The sequence below is a fragment of the Rhamphochromis sp. 'chilingali' genome, assembly GCF_963969265.1.
Source record: "Rhamphochromis sp. 'chilingali' genome assembly, chromosome: 5".
In the NCBI taxonomy this organism is placed as follows: domain Eukaryota; kingdom Metazoa; phylum Chordata; class Actinopteri; order Cichliformes; family Cichlidae; genus Rhamphochromis; species Rhamphochromis sp. 'chilingali'.
The window spans coordinates 11,142,495-11,162,009 of record NC_137932.1 but is presented as its reverse complement, the minus strand read 5'-3'; the positions used below and the strand labels follow the sequence as shown (position 1 = coordinate 11,162,009).

At 39.3% G+C, this 19,515-nt stretch overlaps 2 protein-coding genes across 2 annotated transcripts in view; one reads left to right on the top strand and one right to left on the bottom strand.

Moving 5' to 3' along the window:
- Positions 1 to 1,974, top strand: part of mettl24 (methyltransferase like 24) — a 52,291-nt gene extending 50,317 nt beyond the window's left edge. The window contains exon 5 of the mRNA XM_080882089.1: positions 897 to 1,974. Coding sequence (XP_080738215.1) covers positions 897 to 1,241 — 345 coding nt within the window. The 3' untranslated portion in view covers positions 1,242 to 1,974. The remainder of the gene's footprint in view (positions 1 to 896) is intronic.
- Positions 1,975 to 2,123: 149 nt separating this feature from the next.
- Positions 2,124 to 19,339, bottom strand: cdc40 (cell division cycle 40 homolog). Its single transcript, XM_080882086.1, has 15 exons — positions 19,122 to 19,339; positions 18,621 to 18,707; positions 17,524 to 17,653; positions 17,347 to 17,433; positions 17,085 to 17,224; positions 16,629 to 16,725; positions 14,550 to 14,689; positions 13,558 to 13,632; positions 13,324 to 13,369; positions 11,889 to 11,990; positions 10,636 to 10,751; positions 9,480 to 9,613; positions 6,921 to 6,997; positions 3,268 to 3,412; positions 2,124 to 2,710 (listed from the first exon to the last, which is right to left on the bottom strand). The coding sequence occupies exons 1-15, from the start codon at positions 19,311 to 19,313 to the stop codon at positions 2,533 to 2,535; spliced, it is 1,746 nt and encodes a 581-aa protein (XP_080738212.1). The 5' UTR covers positions 19,314 to 19,339; the 3' UTR covers positions 2,124 to 2,532.
- Positions 19,340 to 19,515: the final 176 nt, after the last annotated feature.

Genomic DNA, 19,515 nt, shown 5'->3' with positions numbered 1-19,515 from the left:
GACATGGATATGGGACCACAAAGGCAAAAAGGCCATTTCTGGGAAGTCCACGGAAGAGAAAAATGACGACAGATAGAGTGAAGCTGTGTGATCATCTATAATCCTTACAACACAACACAATGTACACACACATAAGCAGATAGAAATTACATTAGCATTAGTTTTCAGCGATGTCTCATCATTTTCCATCACGTGATTTTTGTCCAATCAAAAAAAACAACATGTTTCTGCTTGTGGGAGTGAGGGACAATGGTGGGGAGGACAGAGGACGATATTTTGCCACAGTTGTTTTTGAATCCTGTTCAGTTACACTAATGAGGTCTGGGGATATTGTGCGGTGTCAAATGCATCAATTGGAGAGGAGCTTGTTTAATATATATGCTGCCATACCACCCGACACTTAGTTTAGCTCAAGAAATGTTATCAGCCTATTTGTTTAGGTTTTTTTTTTGTAGGAAAGACTATTTAATGCACTAATCCCTGATATTTTCTTTGGTTAATGTATTATTGACTATGGCTACATGATGGACTTCCTGAGAAAATTACGAGATACTGGTGAGCCTGAAAGACTCTGCTATACTAGACCTGAGAGGAAACCCAGTGTCCTGAGGATATGCATTAAACTTTGAGCATGCATGAATGTCCTTACATGAATATGACCTAAGGGTGCTATTAACATTCATCTTCTGAAAATTTCCTCCCTGCTCTATCACAGCAAGTCTTGTCAGGCTGCTCTTTCACTCAATCCATCATCAAGATCCCCGGCGCAGAACAAAATCAAGCTTCACTTTTCATCTTTTAATAGATTTTGCATGTAAGAACTCCATGCAGCTTGGTGTCATTTATTACCTAAACAAGATGCATTTAAATCGGAAGTTTTTCTGGTTGTGTTTCAGGTGGATGTACTGAAGGCAGACATGGAGAGTGCAGAATGGAAGATTTTGGAAAATTTGATCCTCGAAAGAGTTCTGGATTCAGTGGGACAGCTGCTGCTGGAGCTTCACCTGCACTGGGCAGGCTTTGAGGTGGGTGGCGATGAGCCATCTGTGGTGCGGTACTGGTACAGCCTGCTGAAGGAGCTTGAGCGCTCCGGCTTCCACCTCTTCCACATCCACAGCGATCCTGCTAAACCTCACATTTTTCTACAGAAGAATGTGCTTAATGCCAGCAGTGCTTACACCTTGAGCTGGGTGAATACTCAGTGGAAGCCTTTAGGGAAACCAGATAGAACTCAAAAATAACTTTTTACCGTCGCTGATAACTGGAAATCTGAATGTGTAACATGGACTTTCTGGGGCACAGCTCTCTTCAAATACACTGCTCTTATCTGCCCCGACCTTTGAAGAAAAAAAAAAAAAAAAAAGTAAAAATCTCTGCTCCTACTTATCCTCCCGCTCATCCTCTGCTGGCCTGCGATGACCTAAGCCAAGTAAAGGAGCAGCATAATTACCTCCAGAGGCTCTGTGTTCTACCTCATAGTGGCTGTATTATTGGCTGCAGGAAAGTCACAGTCAAAATCATCAAGGTCCTATCTAAGCCTGGCCCAAAGCCAGGCAGTCCTACCTGATAGTAGACAGCAGAAGTCCATAGACTACGCAGCTCACGAGCTAAATTATGAATTCAAGGAAGCGGATACAGCGTTACAGGGTCACCGACAGTGAGTGAATATTTTAAGGAGGCGGGAAAGAGACGGGATCTGCTCCCGAAGAAGTAGTTTCCATGCATCACCACAGCATGACAATGTGAAAAAATGGGACTGTACACTTGTACAGAGTTTGCTTGTTGGCTATTTAAACGTGGATATTTGTGCAAGTAAGAGAAAAACAACTGTAATTCCAGTTTCTGGAATTATAATAGAATAACCCCCCCCCAAAAAAAACTTCACACATAAGAATTTTACACCATCAGTTCCCTTCCTCGTGTTCAGCTGGCGTTTGTCTGTTCAGCACCGCAACACTGCCAACAATCAGGAAAAGTAACACTTTAAAATAACAACATTGTTCAGTTATTGAAATTTACCAAACCTTTTGATGATGAACCGAATTTCTCCTCATGATTTTGATTTTAAAGAATAAACACTTTGGGGGGGGGGGGTTTTCCCCCCCAAAGGAAGGAGTGCTTCATTTTTTGAAAAGGTAGACTTTAGGTTGTTTATTTCCACAAAGAGATGGCCATACAGCTGAAAACAAAGAATATATTTTATCAAGAATATGAAAGGTATACTACCAGAACATTGGAAAATACAGTAACAAAAAAAAGAAACATTAAGAATAACAAGGTACCCCCTGTAATACTTCTTCTGCAGTAGAACCAATACTTTGAAAGTTCTTGTTTGTACAGATATTACATGACTAAGTATTTTGATCCTACACAGGGTAAAAAACAAATACACCTGTACAATCAGACTGGATGCCAGTCTTTTGGCTTAGACTCAAAAACAGTTCCAGACCATGAGACAATTGGCCTCCTCCTTTTTATTGAACCAGTCAGGTCATGTCCATTATTTCCAGAAACCCGTCCTCAGGGACAGATCTAATCCCAGAGTTTTATCTGTCCATCCCAGCCACAGGTGATGACCTTGGAGGTTTCATGTGGATGCCACAGGGCGCTGATGCACACCTTGTCATGAGCCTTGATCCTGTGATAAAGCTTGGTGGTTTTCCAGTCCCAGATGTTCAGCTTTCCATCTGCATCTCCTGACACCACATAACTGGTAGAAAGAAACGTGTTTCATAATTAGCACATGGTTATAAAAATAAAGAAATAACTTCTATCTTCACTTCAGCAGCCAAAAGGTGGGAGTTGGAATTTTTGGTATTTAATCTAGGCAGGGGTTGCAATGTTGCCATGGATACTGAAAGGAAGTGAGGGCACCTGCTCACAGTCGTGGGTGGTGGGTGAGAAGAGGGACAAAAAGGGTCTTAATGGGCGTTTTGTGTAAAAATAGGAAGATGTCCTGTGAGCTCTCCTAGCGATAGCTGTATGTTTTTTTTTCACCAAGAGTGCTTCATTACCTGGATGCATTTTAAAGCTCAGGATGAGAAACAGCTTACAGAATACAAGCAAAGATATCTCAATATACTGATCATCTGCACAATGGTGCATTTGGACTCAGTTTTTAATTCACCCATTACACTAATAGCAAATTTTTATTCATAAGTACTGTTTAGTATTTACTAGTGGAATATTCTAAAGCTTTAAGCATCTCTACTTTGTGGTTTCTGTCAGAATAAAACTGCCCTTCAGAGTGACATTGTGAAGGCTTACCTCATGTCTGGGGAGAAGTCCACTTGGCATGCATAGCCAGCTACCATGTGACCCTTGAAGACTTTCTTTTTGTTTAGTCTGAAGCGGTTTTGGGCTCCAAAGATCAAAATCTGGTTGTCCATGGACTGACAGGCGAGCCATTTACCTTAAAAAACAAAACAATAAACCATTGGCCAACTATGCTGCAAAGCACTTGTGCCCTTGATAACACAATACACATTTCTTGCAAAAAAAAAATCAAAGAGAAAACAAAAGCATTTTTGGTTGTTCACATTGAAATTTCAAGGTAATGTTTGAATTCAAATTCAAACGCATATAAACTTTAAAAGTTGTCCCCAAACCTTTTAAATGTATTATTTGCATGATTCTGTACAGCCAAGTGTTTAACAAGCAGACCCTCAGATCTTCAGTGCGGTATTTTGATGACACTGCTAGCATGCGCTAAACCTGACAGTGCAAAAACTGTGATCTGGAGGGACATTAACTAACAGCAGCTACACAGTAAATGGTAGAAACTGCCTCATGGCCAAAATTCTTCAAAACAGCAAAACTGGAAATTTGGATTGAAGTGGACAGCCCTTTGAAAAGGGCATGAACTCATCATTCTGCCATCAGTGAATTGGAAAGATTGAGGCAATTTAGGGAAAAAAAATAAAACGAGGCTTTGCATCAGTGGCTGCTCAGCAGAGATCTGCTTTAGAGAGCATTTCAGCCCCTGACAATCCAACAGTTTCAACATCACTGCACGATGGTGAGAGGCAGTGCTTTAGTGTCAAAGCATTATACAATTCTCTGCACTTTTTAAAAGTGTACATGAGGAAATTACTAATTCGATCTGAGAAAGAAATGTAGTTCTGATATGTGTGTCCTCTTTTTACACCACTTCCAGAAAACTTGTCAGCAAATGTCAAATAGAATAAGTGCAGGAGAATGAAAACAACTTGACCAATTTCAGCAGCGCACTGGAGCCCTGTCTGCTTAGTCAACATGAAAAAGAGATGGGGAAGAGCGGGGGGGGGGGGTTGTACATATGGTGCCAAGTGGGGCTGGGCGCCATTTAGGCTTGAGAGAAAACTGAATGGTCTCCCACTGAGAGCTCATTCATTATTCACATGCTAAAGATAAACAAACCACGCTGGAACAAATACGAATATTGCCCAAAGGAAGAAGGCAAGTACGAAGAGAACAGGAGGAGAGAAAAAATTTAAAACTGGGGGGGGGGAAATGTAGAAAGGAAAAGAACAAATGAGGACAAAAAAAGGTTTTTGTAGGTTGCCTACAGAGATATTACATAAATTACAATGGAGATGTTTCCATGGATACAAAATGGTAGTGTAATATACTTGGGTGGGGGGCAGATTCTCCTCTGCTAGGTTCTGCTCCATGTGTGGGGAAGAGCTTTACACACAGAACACACGCATTCAAGCAGACACACAGGGTGAAACTGGGAGCAGTGGAGAGAAGCAGCTCAACCAAGGACAGTCCTGGAAACTAATGACTACCAGCCAAAGTTAATCCTGTACTAACAGGCCAGCTTCAACAAGCTATGCTTCATCTGTTAAATTTTGTGATCATGCGTCTACATCCCTACAACAAGCCCAGGCATGTGGGCTAGAGCACATGTTTATGCTCATATGTTTTGGTTATGTCCCAAATTATCCAATTGCTCATGTCCAATACATAAGAAGTTTTCTAAATTTATTGGAAAATAATAGTTCATTGTTACCCCAAATGCAGCCTTTTGTGGCAGGAAGGTTCATCTTCACAAATGGAAGGACAGAGTATTAGTGACATCAGATACTTTTTACAACTTGGGGAGGGGAAAAAGATGCACTGCTTAAAAAAGGATCTATTAAATGGTTTTCTGTCTTTGGTGTCAAATATAGAAGCAAAAGATCTGTGATGAATAAGTGGCTTTTAAAATTCATTTTCTTTTCTTTTGTGTGATCTGACTGTTATGCTTTTTTTCTTTTATCCTGTGATCAGAGCACATTTTTGGTTATATGTGATCACTTTTATATTATAAAAACAAATAAATGCCTTGATCAAGAAAAAAAAAATCACAGTGGAAAATATTACTTTGGCTACTTTTGTGGTAATACTTGATCCATGTTGTATCTCCTATTACACTATGCTGCTGGCACCATGTAGTAATAGATTTACTAAATTCTTTCATCAATGGCTGTAGCTCATATCGAAAAAACAAAGATGAAAAATGCCCTTTATTTAGTTTGCACTACAAACGCTACTGCCTGCAATCACAGATAAAATGTTACAATTAAAAAAAAATCCTGAGTAATTTTCAGAAAAATTCTCTTATGAAGTGAGACCACAGCAATAACATTACAAATTTTCTTGATATAATTGTGATTTAATTTTGAGGCTTTTATTGCCCACTCCTATTATGTAATCTAAAATTTGTTAACTGGGTCTAATCAACATAACATTTCCTGGCTGCAGCTTATTTACAGTACAGGTAAGAGTACCATAACCTCGGTAATTGGTAAGAATATGAATGGATATATGGATCTCACAGAGTGATACTGCTCTGAAATCTGGCGGCACTGCATGAAGGCATGGTAAAGGTACTTTACACAAAAAGAAATGTAAAATTCAGCAATTACAAAAAAATTACAGGCTTATAACAGAGTCCTACAACCCTGACCTAAATCTCTACTATCAAAGAAGTAAAAGCTTTGCTCGTGTGGAGAAAGACATCAACAATCAACAATCACATTTTTGCTCCCCATCAGTTTGGAAGGGTTATAAGGCCAAATTGATTTGAAGTCCATAATTCCACAATGAAAAAGTGGAAAACATTACAGTGCCATTAGAAAGAGGGACTGAACAAGTGTGGCTTGCTTGGAAGGGCTGCCCGAAGAAAGACTTGTCTCTAAAATAAACATGGCAGCTGCACTGAGTCCTATGTGTACAAAAGGCCAGCCAGTCGGCAGAACTCACGAACGGAGCCACATCTGCTGAGTAAGATATCAGCATACTGCTGCCGTTTAGCCAATGAGCGGTGAGGCAACCCATTCTCGTGACCTCCTCCATTACACTATGAAAACCCTCTTTTTTACACGACGGTATGCTAACTGACAGTATACAGTCATACAGCTGTTCATCTTAAAAATAAATAGCATTGGGTGCCAGTGTAGCTCACTGATGGAGCAGTCAACAGGTCCTAGGTTTGAGTCCGACCCATGGCCCTGTGTGTCTTCTCTTGTTCCCTCGCCCCACTTCCCTGTCTAATCTTACTGCTCCAGTGTCCAAAAGGCAAAATTGCTCAAATATTAAACATTTGTTTTGACATCAAATGTACACAGTTTAAGTCACTCAAGTGTCCAAATATTTCTGTTATCCAACAGTTAATGCATTATCTGTGACGATTAAACAGCCAGAGCTAAACACAGAACTGGAAACACAGACAGCTGACATGTATTGATAGAAAATCTGGATCTCGTGGCAAGCAGAAATCTCCACGTACAACAAACTTACTACACTGAGAATATCTGTTTTTCCCACCTTGCCTGAGCGATGGCAAATCTCAGAAGGTGTGACTCTACTTCAGTGTGGTAATGCAGGTTTTACTCCCTCAAGTCGCCTGTCCTTGACTGTGTTTATGAGTGTTTGGCCATGATTAGTCTACTTACCATTGGGGGAGAGAGTCACAGCTGGCATGGAGTGCATACTGGGCTCAGCAATGTACTTAAAGTCCACAGGGATGTCCCTGAAAAAGGCACAAAACACTGTGAGTACACTTGAAGACGGGTTAAACAGTGGATGAGAACAACGTGAGAAGGCCCTTAGCAATAACAGCTCTATGGGAAAACATCGACAGAGCTGTTGTTTGTTTGACATTGAAGGTGCTTATGCCAGCTCAAAACTGCTTATTTACTAGAGAGAGAAGAGCTGTGGTGGAGGTAAAGAAGGAAAAAAAAAACAGGCTGTATCACCATTAGTGCTACAGTAAATAAATAAATCTTGTAAATAATGTGAAAGATGCTTTTGATGCTGCACCAGCCACCAATTATTTATGAAACCCTCCTTTGCTCCTTCACCCGGCCTCGCTGTTCTTTTATGCTCTGCTATGTCTCTCTGCTTTGGGAGAAACAGCAAACTTGGCTATTTGATCTTAACTTGTCTGAAGAAGATCATTCAAATGTACAGTGCATGTATGTGTGTCTGTCAGGATGACAGCGTGCCAATTTGCTGAGACTTGCTGTAAAATAAAGCAAAGTCCTAAACTCAACTTGCCATCAGCTTTACTAAAACCACGTCCTTGTTTCTTTCTGTGACGAGTGACAGCTGGGGCTGCACGACCGTCACACGGTCAGAGATTAAGGAGCTTCTGTGTTTGTTCAAGCCAGAATCTGCAGTCAAGCCAAACTAAACTCCATAACTAAGAACCCACACTTTGTTTTTAGACACACTACTTCAGTGGGTCTGAAATTAAGATTTCTATAATATAATTTATCTCATTATATGTGCTAATTTGAAACGAAGGATGGTTTCACAAAACAAGCACTGACAGATTTAATTCATTTATTCATTTGTTTCCTTTTCAAATTATTCTAAGAACATTCCGATTTGGGAGTTTTATTAAGCTGAGATAAATCGATCGCTTCTAAAAAAGCAGGCTTTTTAAGAAATCAAGTTCTGGGGAGGTTTAGCAGTTCTTTGACCATCCTGAGTGATTCCTACAATATGCTTCCACAGTCTCCACCACTTATCTCCCGCTATCCTTTTCCTTCTCATTTTATTATCATTCCAAGTGTCCCCGTGGGCTTCATCGCTCTCTACATGATGTCTTTATGATCAAGAGTTAATTCCCCTTGTTTTGTGCAGTTTGGTACATTTCGAATCAATTGTAATCCTCCTGGAAAGCATTCACAGACTCTCCTGATGACAAACCTATGCTATAGATAAAGTAGTCAATCCTGGGAACACTATGTGTGAGAACGTGGACAGAATTTAAATTGCGTGTAGGCGTTTTCACTATGACGCGAATGGCTTGTGGATTTGCTGCCTCGCAGTCTATTCTGCGTGCTCTCAACATGCCCCTCTCTGCTAGACGCCGCTTCTATTCTTGCAACATGAGACTATTCTTGTAAATTCAGCCTAATGCAGCTCTCACAGGGAGAGTGGGGCAGGGGGACTAGAGCCAGGTGGTATCCATGGGAGAAAGCGGGACCGTCAAGTCACTTTTTGGCCTGACATACCACTTGCCCGCTTACTCCCACGCTGCACTAAAAAAAAGCTCATGGGAGCCCGAAGTTTGCCCAAAGCAGACTCTTAGGATTTAATTCTTTAGCTTGTTGTTGTTGTTGTGTTTATCTTTAATTCTGTCTTTCACATTGACTTAAAGTGTGCAAAAAACCTTTTTAAGCAGATAATCCATCTCACAAGCTCATGAGGAAGTTTTGACAATTAAACCAAACTAAATACAAATGGCTGCCCTTGATACAAAACCTCCCCTTGAAGCATTCCATGGAAAGCTCTGTTTATCTGGTGGTTTTTAAATATTTATTATCTATAAACAGCAAATAGCTGAGTTTGTTTACCATGACAGGGCACCCCAGACAGTGTACAAGCCCTTCCCGGTGGTCTTTTGGTTGTCCAAACAATTATAAACAGCAGGATATGGACATTTTTAATTTTGTTATTAAAATTCATGTTCGCGTTTTCTTTCACCATCCCCAAAAGTGGGATTTAAACCTTCCAGTCATCCCAACACATACACATTACAAATCATTTCATTCACATCGTTTTAGTTAGTTACACTCGTATATAAAAGGAATCTCGTAAAACACTATAATCTGTATCCTGCTCATCACAGAAGAACAATAATATATAAAAGCACTTGATGTGCCCAAGGTGCATCTTAACAAGCCTATAACAAAGTTAAAAAAATACAATCCAGAGCTAATACTTGCACAGCTCAAAATTACACTGAATACCCAGCTGTCTGTAACTCCTGATTGTTTCGTTTTTTAATTATAGTCCACACTGGTTCACTTCCTTCTTGCTTTACATTCATATTGTTGATTGATTTCTCCAAGCCAATATCAGCTACAGTCTTCTGTTATTAAACGCAGAGCATTAGGGAGGAGGATTACATGACTTGCTTGGAAGAACGGCAGCAACAACTACAGCGGCACTCTCAAGTTTCAACTATGGCATAAGCAGTTCAGGCTGCACTCGGCACTTACCACTCCCAAACTCGAAGACTCTTGTCGTCTGATGTGCTGACAAACCGACGGTTCTCGTCAACAAAGGTGATGGTGTTGACGGCGCCCAGGTGACGATCGTACTCCTGAACCACCTCGCCTGTCCTGATGTCCCACTTTTAGAGACACAAAGAGGCACAGACAGCACAGCAGACAGAAGGGAGCTAAACAAATGTATCCCATGAGTCGAAAAGTGGAGTACTAAAATGAATTCACAATCCCTCCAACACTTGTTCCACTGCGCCTTGCTATATTCGCATGGAGTGATGATTACCAAAATAAATACAGCTCGTCTCAATCGCACTGCAAAAACAGAGAATATGGCTCACTGTGGGAGACTCCCTATGAGAGCAGCTATAAACTGTACCGATGTTATGAACCTTTTAAATTGCCTTAATGTAATCACAGCGATTAGCAATCAAACAGACTTTAGTCCTAAAAATTAATATTTTGAGAGAAAACAGCATGTACAAATTAAAATATAAAAGGCAACCACACAGAAACCCCTCCAGGGACAGCAAACAAATAAATAAATAAAATGAAGCTCGTCTGTTCGGATGGCTTTCACACCAAGTTCCATTTTTTCCCCACCCTTGGGGTGAACAGCCATCTGTTCTCATAACCCGAAAAGGGGACCTGCATGATTTAACGCTAACCCTGATTATTGTGCTAGATTGTGACTGACAATTACAACTCAACATTTTTTCCCCTATTAGCTAATCTCCCAGAATTAAAATGTCTTTCTAGAGATTTCCAAACATCCATTGCTCTGAAATGTCGAAAATAAAAACTATATCACACTTGAGCTGTCCTTTCAGCATGTTGAGAGGTTCGCATGACTCGTTCTAAAAACGTGATAGTGCATTTATAGATTTCCTACTTTTATCACATATTGTTCTCTTTCCTTCGCCTCTTGTTTACCCTAATGCTTCTTGTGATTAATGAGTTGCTCTAGTCCTGTCAGCCACTGAACCTCTTACAACTCCCACACAACTACACACACTAGCGCTGGAGGATGAGACAGGAGTATATTTCACGGTCCTGCGGGCACAGGGAGTAAACAGAGAAATTCATGTGTGCAACCTGCTTGGCCAACATGATAGACTTTTCTTGCGGTGGAAGAAATGGTCAGCTTTACCTGAACAATCTTCTTATCTGACATGCCAGCCACAAGAAGGTTCTGTTTGTCCTCATCTGGGTTGAACTTCACACAGTATGGTACCTTCCTGTTGGTGAAGTGGGAGATACACTGGCCTGTGGTGGGAAGCAAATTGAAAGTCAGAGCTCCAGAATAATCCACAGTGGCTCCCTCACAAAGGCACACTGAAGTTGCTTTAAAATTTAAGGACACACTCTACAACTTTCAATGCTGTATGCTCCATATCCCTGCAGGTGGTGACAACTCAGCTGTAACACACAAAAATTTCCTAGTGTTCATTCGGTAAAGGTGAATCATCACAGGGATGATGCTCCAACTACTGCTACAACCAAGGAAACAGGAAATTGAAATGACTGAAAACACTGAGAGGCACTTGTATGCTAAAATAGCACGCTTTTTATATTACTGCTATAATATAGGAAGAAACAATCCCCAGAAAAACAAAACACAACAACTAGTTGTGTGAAAAAAGTAAGCAATGCTTTTCATTTGACAAATCTAACTCAAGCAAATCAACTTTTAGGAGAAGTATTTGGATGATGTGTCCTCCACTGATATCAACAAGTGGGGGATTTAATGCTTTTCTGCCCTCTGCTGGAGCGGCACTCTTGAGCTGAAAGGGGTAAAAATGTGACAGATGAGCCAAGTGGGTTCTTTTTTAAAGGGAAACCATGGGCCCAACTTCTAGAGGGAGCACAGACTGACACAGATCGAGCAGATCAACTAAAATTTGGTTTTACTAGCAGACTTCACCTCCACAATAAAGGTGTGTTAGACATCATGTCATTCATCCTAATTGATCTATTATGTTAACCGGGTATAACCATTTTTAAATCAGTTAACCTGTAAATTATTTTTTTTGCATCCGATATAAATTACTGAAAGAAAAAAGAAATCCAAATCCTGGATTACAGTATTGGTAGTTTTGCTTAAAAAAAATTAAATGATTAATTATTAAAATCTCTGTTGATTAATTGGTTTTAGCGTTAGTGATAAAATTCATGTGATCTTGGACTGAAAACAAGTTTATATTACTAAAAAGTTCGTGCAGAGAAAATATTTATCATCTAGGAATATATATGGTTAATTAAATCATTCATCTTCAAGATAATCATTTATATATTTCTCTATTTAATTATTTCTTTGAAGTTTTATTGATTTGGTCACTTTAAGATTTAAAAAGGAGCCGTACGCCTACATAAAGAACGTATTGCTGTCAGTGGCCCACGTACCTGTCTCAGAGTCCCACAGTTTAATGTAGCGGTCATATGCAGCGCTGAGGAACTGGGTCCCGGTGTTGTTGAAACAAATGTCTCGCACTGCTTTGCTGTGACCTAACACAGACACAGACCACACATATATTACAGACAAATAAATACATCCTCTAAAATTCATTTTCCTGCATTCCCCAATCTTGTTACCAAGAATCCCCCAGCTGTCCTCCTTTGAAAGCAAAATCATTTGAGAAATATGAAATTTGGTTAAGGGGAATAAAAGATGCTGAATAAAGGAATTAAAAAAAGGGAGATGAATAAAGGAAGATGAAGTGGAATCTGGGAAAATGGAGGAAACGGAATCTTAAAATGAGCCTGTAAAACAGGGTGGTGAAAAAAGACACACCTTCTTATTGTCTCCTAATATCAGTCTATGTAATCCTTTGGGTTTTCCCCCTCATACAGTAGAGGTGATGAGAGGTCCCTGTGGGCCTCATGCAAGCAAAGGCTTACCACATTGAAAAAGTCTTTAAGCAGGGCTGTACTGTTTTTACAGCATTAACGGAGCCCACTGAGGCCACACAGACTGCAATTAAAACTACGGAAACAGGCGCACACAACCAAGCAAGTGCTGATCACTGCTTAGTTTGGTAGACATTACAAACAACATCACCTTATAAACAGCTATGTGCAAATTCCTCTAGAAAATTAAAAAAAAACACAAAAACCCCCAGAAATATTTCTTTAAGCTGTTGGAGAAAATATGAATATGAATATCAGTCTGAGGGTTCTGTCCACAAGGCATAGCCAATAACTCTAACACACATCATATTTAGCTCTGCTGTTTCTCCTACTCACTACTTTCTAAGCTAGTCAATCTCTGTCAGTTTATTCACTCCTAAACTGTGTTCTCTCCTTCTGTATCTTCTCGTGTCTTGTGCCCTCCCTTGCCCCTCATTCCCCCCGGCCTCTGAGCTGCTGAATTATGCATATTCAGTGAAGGAGCTGACAAGCAGAACCACAGCTGCAAACAATCTCTATTCTGACAGCGTGCCATCTCTGGAAAGAGTGTAAGAGAGTCCTGCATGCATTAGCCTAACCTGCCCCCAGACTCCAAATACGCATATATCTGTATATTAAAAAAATAAATAAAAAATCCCAAATCCCCCCGCGCTCTGTCAGCGGTCAGCAGACATGTCATTAGTCCTCCAGTAATGCTGAGCTCACAATGTGTCACTGCTTTGTATTTCCCAAAAGGCTGAGCGCACTTCATACCTTGACCATATTTTAATGTCAGCATCTTTGCTGATGATCCATTATTATTTATAAAAGGATTTACTTGAATAAACGACACAATTCAATTTTATACAGCGAATTATTAACCGACACCAACACTTATCATGTACCACATCATTATGATAGATGATGCAGGATGAGCATTTTGCACACTTACCAATAAAAGTCCGAAGACACCTCCTTTCACCATACACCTCCCACAGCTGTGAAGACGAGAGCACAGTTACAAAAGAGAAAAAAACTGATTTATACTTTGTCGTATTTAAAATACGGGGTAACAGGCTACTTTATTGCTACAGAGATTATTACACAATCATAAAGATCACATCTTAGATAAATGTGTATACACCCCCACCCCCCTTTTCTCCAGAAACCTTATTAGCTTATTTACCTTGATCTTGCAGTCCATGGAGCAGGAGAGCAGCAGATGACCAGAGTTTGGAAACAATCGGATTGCACTGACACCCTAGAACATACACGGGATGAGAAATTTATATTTAACCAAGACTCTTTATTTTGAGTATCCCAGTCACTGTTACAGCTTATGGCTGATTTACAGTAAAAGCAAGCTGTTTTGTAAATTTTGATATTGTGCTTATCTGTTTTCTGGGGGTCTTTTTCTGTTTTGTTTGGGGGTTTTTTTACTCTTGGCTGAAGCACAGAAAAATATTCTAGCAGAAGGAAAATGCTGCAATGTATATCATATAAATGTGACTTGAAATCACAAAGCCATGGCCAGGCTATTGCTATTCAAAGATTTTTAAGTTGGACACACCGGCCAAAACAATAATGCATGCAGGACAGCATGTGTGCAGACTCTTTATTATCATCTTAATTCTGTAATAGTTATCGAAAATATCCATGATTTTCTGCAACATACCAAAGTTTCAAAGTGTCACAAAACTTTGGTGACACCACATGAGCCACTCTCCAACTATTATCTCAACATCAGCACTTCCACACACTTATCCTTTTCAAATTTCTTTGTATTCAAATTAGACTCTGAAGTCTGTAACTTTCTGCACAAAGCAGAAAGGAGCCAATTTAAAACTTGAGTGATTTCCTCTCCCTGAAGCGCACTGGCAGATCAGACACTTGAATCACATCTTTCTTGGAATAACCCAGTGTTTGCCTTTATATGTGAATTATAAAGACATGGCTTTGAATCAAACAAAATAATCTCAGATATGTCGGTGCGAAGCAGCTGGTATATGCCCGTGTTATCACCGTGTTCAGAAATACCTACAAGGTTTTATGGATTTTCTCAGACATTTTACAAGGATTGGATAATGAAATATGTATACACAAATGCCCATGTTTCACTGCTCTCAAAATCATTAAAACAAATACTTTTAGAACTTTTTTCCCCCGCCTCAAACTGACCTTGGTGTGTCCAGACCAGACATGAATCTGTTTCTTTGGCAGGTAACATTTGTCTGGAGCATCCGCAGAACGCAGATTGATGCCCACATCCTGTGGGACATGAAGGTACGACCTGCCCTGGTAATCATACATGTCTTTAACTGTGGGAGAGAACAAAAGAAACAGACAAAATGTGATGTAAAAGAATCCTGCAGTATTTGGATCTATGCCGGACAAAGGAACTACCTGACATATTAAGTACTTGAGAACAGAAATGAGTAAACTTTGTGAAATATCTTTACGACCTGTTCCCAAAAAGGTTGATACTGTTCATCTGGACGTAGCGTTTTCAGTGGGAGAAACGTTTCGTCACTCATCCAAGCGACTTCTTCAGTCTCAGCTGACTTCAGGTTTCCCCAGTCTTATAAACAGTACATTTGCACAATGACTGAAACTAGCACCACTGAGGCAACAATGGGCTGTGAGGTCAGTTCCTTGATCATTAACATGCAAATTGTCATGACCATTGATCAACAACCACTGATCAAAGCTCATTGATCATTGATCAAAGACCGCTGATCAATGGCCATGAATACTATTCACAGAGAGTTGGGGAATGGCTGCAATCACAGCATTGTAAGATGGCGAAAGATGTACCCTTAGGCGCCCTCCTCGATTCAGAGATGGTCTTTCCGTTTTCACGTAAATGGCCTCCTTGACTCCGCGCTCAAACCAGCGTTCCTCCCAGTTCCTCCCTGGCAATTCTCCCAACATTTCACAGCGTACACTACATTACTCTGTTTATGTTGGGGGACCCGATCCTTTGGGCGGACCAATTTTTTATCAAAGCGCGGTGTGGGGTTTAAAAGCCACAGAGATGCGGTGTTTAGAAAAAATACCTCTCAACTGTTCTGATAGTCCTGACATATAAGGACTCACAGAAACTTTGAGACGTTATGGGTGACTGAGTTGGTCCTACAGACAAATGGTCTTAAAGGTACACCCTTCAGTAAACCATACAGACTTGGTGTAGATTTCCGTGGGTAAAGCCTGTGGTATGAGGTCCAGTCAGTGGACTCGTTTCAGTCATTGTGCAAATGTACTGTTTATAAGGTTGGGGAAACCTGCAGTCAGCTGAGACTGAAGAAATCACTTGGATGTAGGGCTCATATCCCGATATAAGACATCTATCGTCCCAATAACGATATAAATCACAAAAATTTAACATTTTCTGTAAATTCTGTGAATCTCGAGCAGCTCGTCTTGCGTGAAGCGTTTCCAGCTGCGCGTCCTGTAGCTGGAGTCGAGTGTTTTAACCGATGCATGAAACAATGCATTTTTAGACATAAGTTGTAAAGGCCGCCGTTTTCTTTGTGAGTATTTATTACACGGCGTGCTGCGGGGAAAAGCCTGTTCTAATGTTTGAGTCTAAGGTTTATCTTTTAGCACCTGGCGGCTCTTTTTTGCTTCTCATCCGTAAACACTCTGCATACTCTTTCACGTGATTCAGTTTATTTTGAAAAGTCTCAACAGGATCTTGAGCTTTATTGTGAAAGGTTTATGTGGAAGATAAACAAGCGGACACACGATGGTTTTACCGTCATTATTGCTAACGACAACACATAAAAACAGGCGCTTGTCCGTCCATAGTGTGGTTATATTAAATATAAGAGAAAGAGAGAAAGAAGAAATTAATATAGCCACTACAGTGACCATCAAAATGATGAAAAAATATTGCCGTAAACAGTTTATTTTGTGACACCACGAAACAAACAATAGTGTAAAATGAAACGATAGACGTTTTTATATCGTCATCCGATCTATATCGTTATATCGAACAGCCCTACTTGGACGAGTGCCGAAATGTTTCTCCCACTGAAAACGCTACGTCCAGATGAACAGAATCAACTATTTGGAATTTACTTACCTGGATGATTGAGCATGCATCAAGACATTTATGACCTGTTGTTTCTGTATGCTGTTTATAACAGCACAAAATATAATTTCAAAAATAAATAAATAAATAGGCTCGTTTAGGCTACATTTTCAATCATGTCTCTAATTGCCACAGCCGATCAAAATTAACAAAAAAGTCAGTACCATGGAGAATAGTCTTCTCTTCTGAAGGAGCATCATCCTCATTCCTTCCCTTCTTCTGCCTCTTGGCTGTAATTTCATCCAGCTCCTTCTGCTCATCCTGTACAATAACAATAATCACAACCAGGGGATTACTTCACACTTACTGCCTTTTATATAATTATGAAAACAAATACAGAGAACTGAAATGGATTTCATCTAAGATGTAAAAAGGAAATGTGAGTAATAATCAGCATTTGGCCAGTTGTGCATGTCATCTATTAAAGTCTAGTACACAACTACATAACTTAAACAAAATATGTTCCATTGCATCACCTGCACTATGGAAGATTAAAAAAATTTGTCTTTAGAGGACGTTAACTGCATTATGGCAAAATATATGAATATAAATAAAGTATTTAAAAAATGCCTTTCAGGATAACAAATAGATTAATCACACGGAGAAGCAGTCAAAATTACCTCTGTTGGTTTGGCCACATCTTTCTCATCTGCATATTTTGCCCATGGTCCAAGGTAATTGTCAATTTCTCCTGCATCTCCACCTTTGACCTTTTTCCTCTTCTGTGACTTCTTCAGACCGCTCTCAAACACAGTCAGACCTGTAGGAGAAGCCATATGGTACTAGAATCACAAACTTCCCCTAAACTAAATAACTGAAAAGCTTTTTGAACATATCAGTAGATCTTAACACTCAAACATATTGAATATAAATAATATTTACCTTTATGTTTCTCAGCCTCTTCCACTGCACCAATGTAGGTATTAGAGGATGACTCGTGTGTATCAACAGATGGATCTAAAGCATAACCTTTAAGCAAAGAAGGGAGAATTGTAAAGTCATTAAAATTTAAACAGCATCAATACACTGCATCATCCAAACCCAAATCACTAGGCTTACCATATGAGGAGAAAGTCCTCCTTTGCTGTTCAAACATAAAATCATTGACGTGAGCAGGTTCTGCATAGCCAGATAACATGTTCCTGGGGGCAGCCATCTGCTGGCTTTTAAAAGGGTTCATTGGGCCAAACTATGAAGAAAAAAATATAAAATCATTAGCAATGCTACAGATAAACTTCTGTGGATCCTCATAAAAAACTAATTTATTTTTTCACAAGCCCTCTCATACATGTAGATCTTAAAAAAACAAAAAAAAAACCACAACATCAATAACAACTGATACAGTGATCAATGTACCAGCAGTTAGACTGATAGGCTGCAGGAGCAATTAAGAGCAATTACCGTAAGCAGCCTTAAGTATCTGTTTTACAAAAAAAAAAAAAAAAAAATCAATGAATAACATAAAATACTCAGGTTAGGGACACTGCAGTGGTATGACAACAATCATGAATAATTTAACATTAATAACCATTAACAGCAATAAATACTCTGATTCATAAACTTAAAAATCACTCCCATCTGGTCACAATTTGAAACAAAATAACCATAAGAAGGTAAACAATAATTTACTTGTTTACCTTCTTATATGATTTTATTCTGATACTGACAAATTCTGGCAAATCTTCTGCAAAACCTACCCTAAAAAAAGTAAGTACACATTCATGTTACTAGTTTGGGTTGCAGTGCAACTGAAATGTTGCAGGGGGTCTTGAAACAGGCAGGAATCGGACAAAAATCTTGCATTGAAGTGATTCTGCACATAAGATGGTCAAGGCTTTCAGCAAACTATTTTTTTTTAAAGTTATTTCTGACAATAATACAATATATTCTAAGGGCAAGGCTAATTTACCTTTTCCATATTAGAATATTATGTCAGTTGATGAAATGTCTTTTAAGGATGAATAATTGAAATAACTTTCTAATTTCTCTGTCATGTTGCTCATATATGTATCACCTTTATCGTTTAGTGCCGTTTAAAAATAATTAAATATATGTATTTCACACAACTGCATAACAAAGTGATCAAATGCCACTCATGTTATATTATCAGTTAACTAACTATATGTGTAACCCAGCTCACAAATATTCAGACTTACCTCGGGTGCAAACATGGTTTCATATGTTGGGTTATAAGTGACTTCTTTCAGAGCAGGGTCCAGGTGTATGCCCGTCTCAACAGCCTCCTAAAATCGGGATTCGAACAATGAGCAAACGAGCTTCTTGATAAAGGAGACATGCTCTAGGTTGGTAATTCGCATGTTTTGTTTTACACAAGCACACGTTAACTAGTACAGTGTAAGATACATGTAGTTGGACCTTAAGTTACACAGAGCTCAATCAGTGTGTATTTTTTTTAGAATTAGCTCAGGAGTAATTCCGCAAAGATTACAACACACTTTGCGGAATCTTTCCCGCTTAGTACTACTAGAACAAATCTGTAATTTTAGAGAATAAATAACTTCTAATTACAACACCACCTTTCCACAGTAATTTGAATAACCTTTATTATTATCAGCATAACAAGTAAGTAAGCCAGAGTTACTCCCAATAATCTAATTATAAAGTGAGGTTAACGTTAGCTGCTTAGCTTAGCTTACCTTGACAGCGACCTCAGGGGCGGAATTTAAAACAGCCAGAGACATACTGCTCTCTGACTGCAACGGTTTAAGGTGAGCCGTAGCGTCCGTATCGACTGGGTTCACTTTTTCAACACTTGTATTAGATTCAGACTCATTTTCTGAATCGGAATCACTGCCGTATGAAACGAGGGAAGCTATGGCGGCAGACATCTTGGATGTTGTGAATGTGGCGGAAGCAGAAGGGCGGTACTTCCGTTATAGAAATGAAGAAAGAATTTATAGATAATTTATTATTCTCTAGGATTGAGAATTTAAAGAACTATAGCATTGAATCTTATACGTATGACCGGAATTATTAACTTAAAATTATTAATTCATTACATTCATTAAATATAAATGTATTAATTTATAT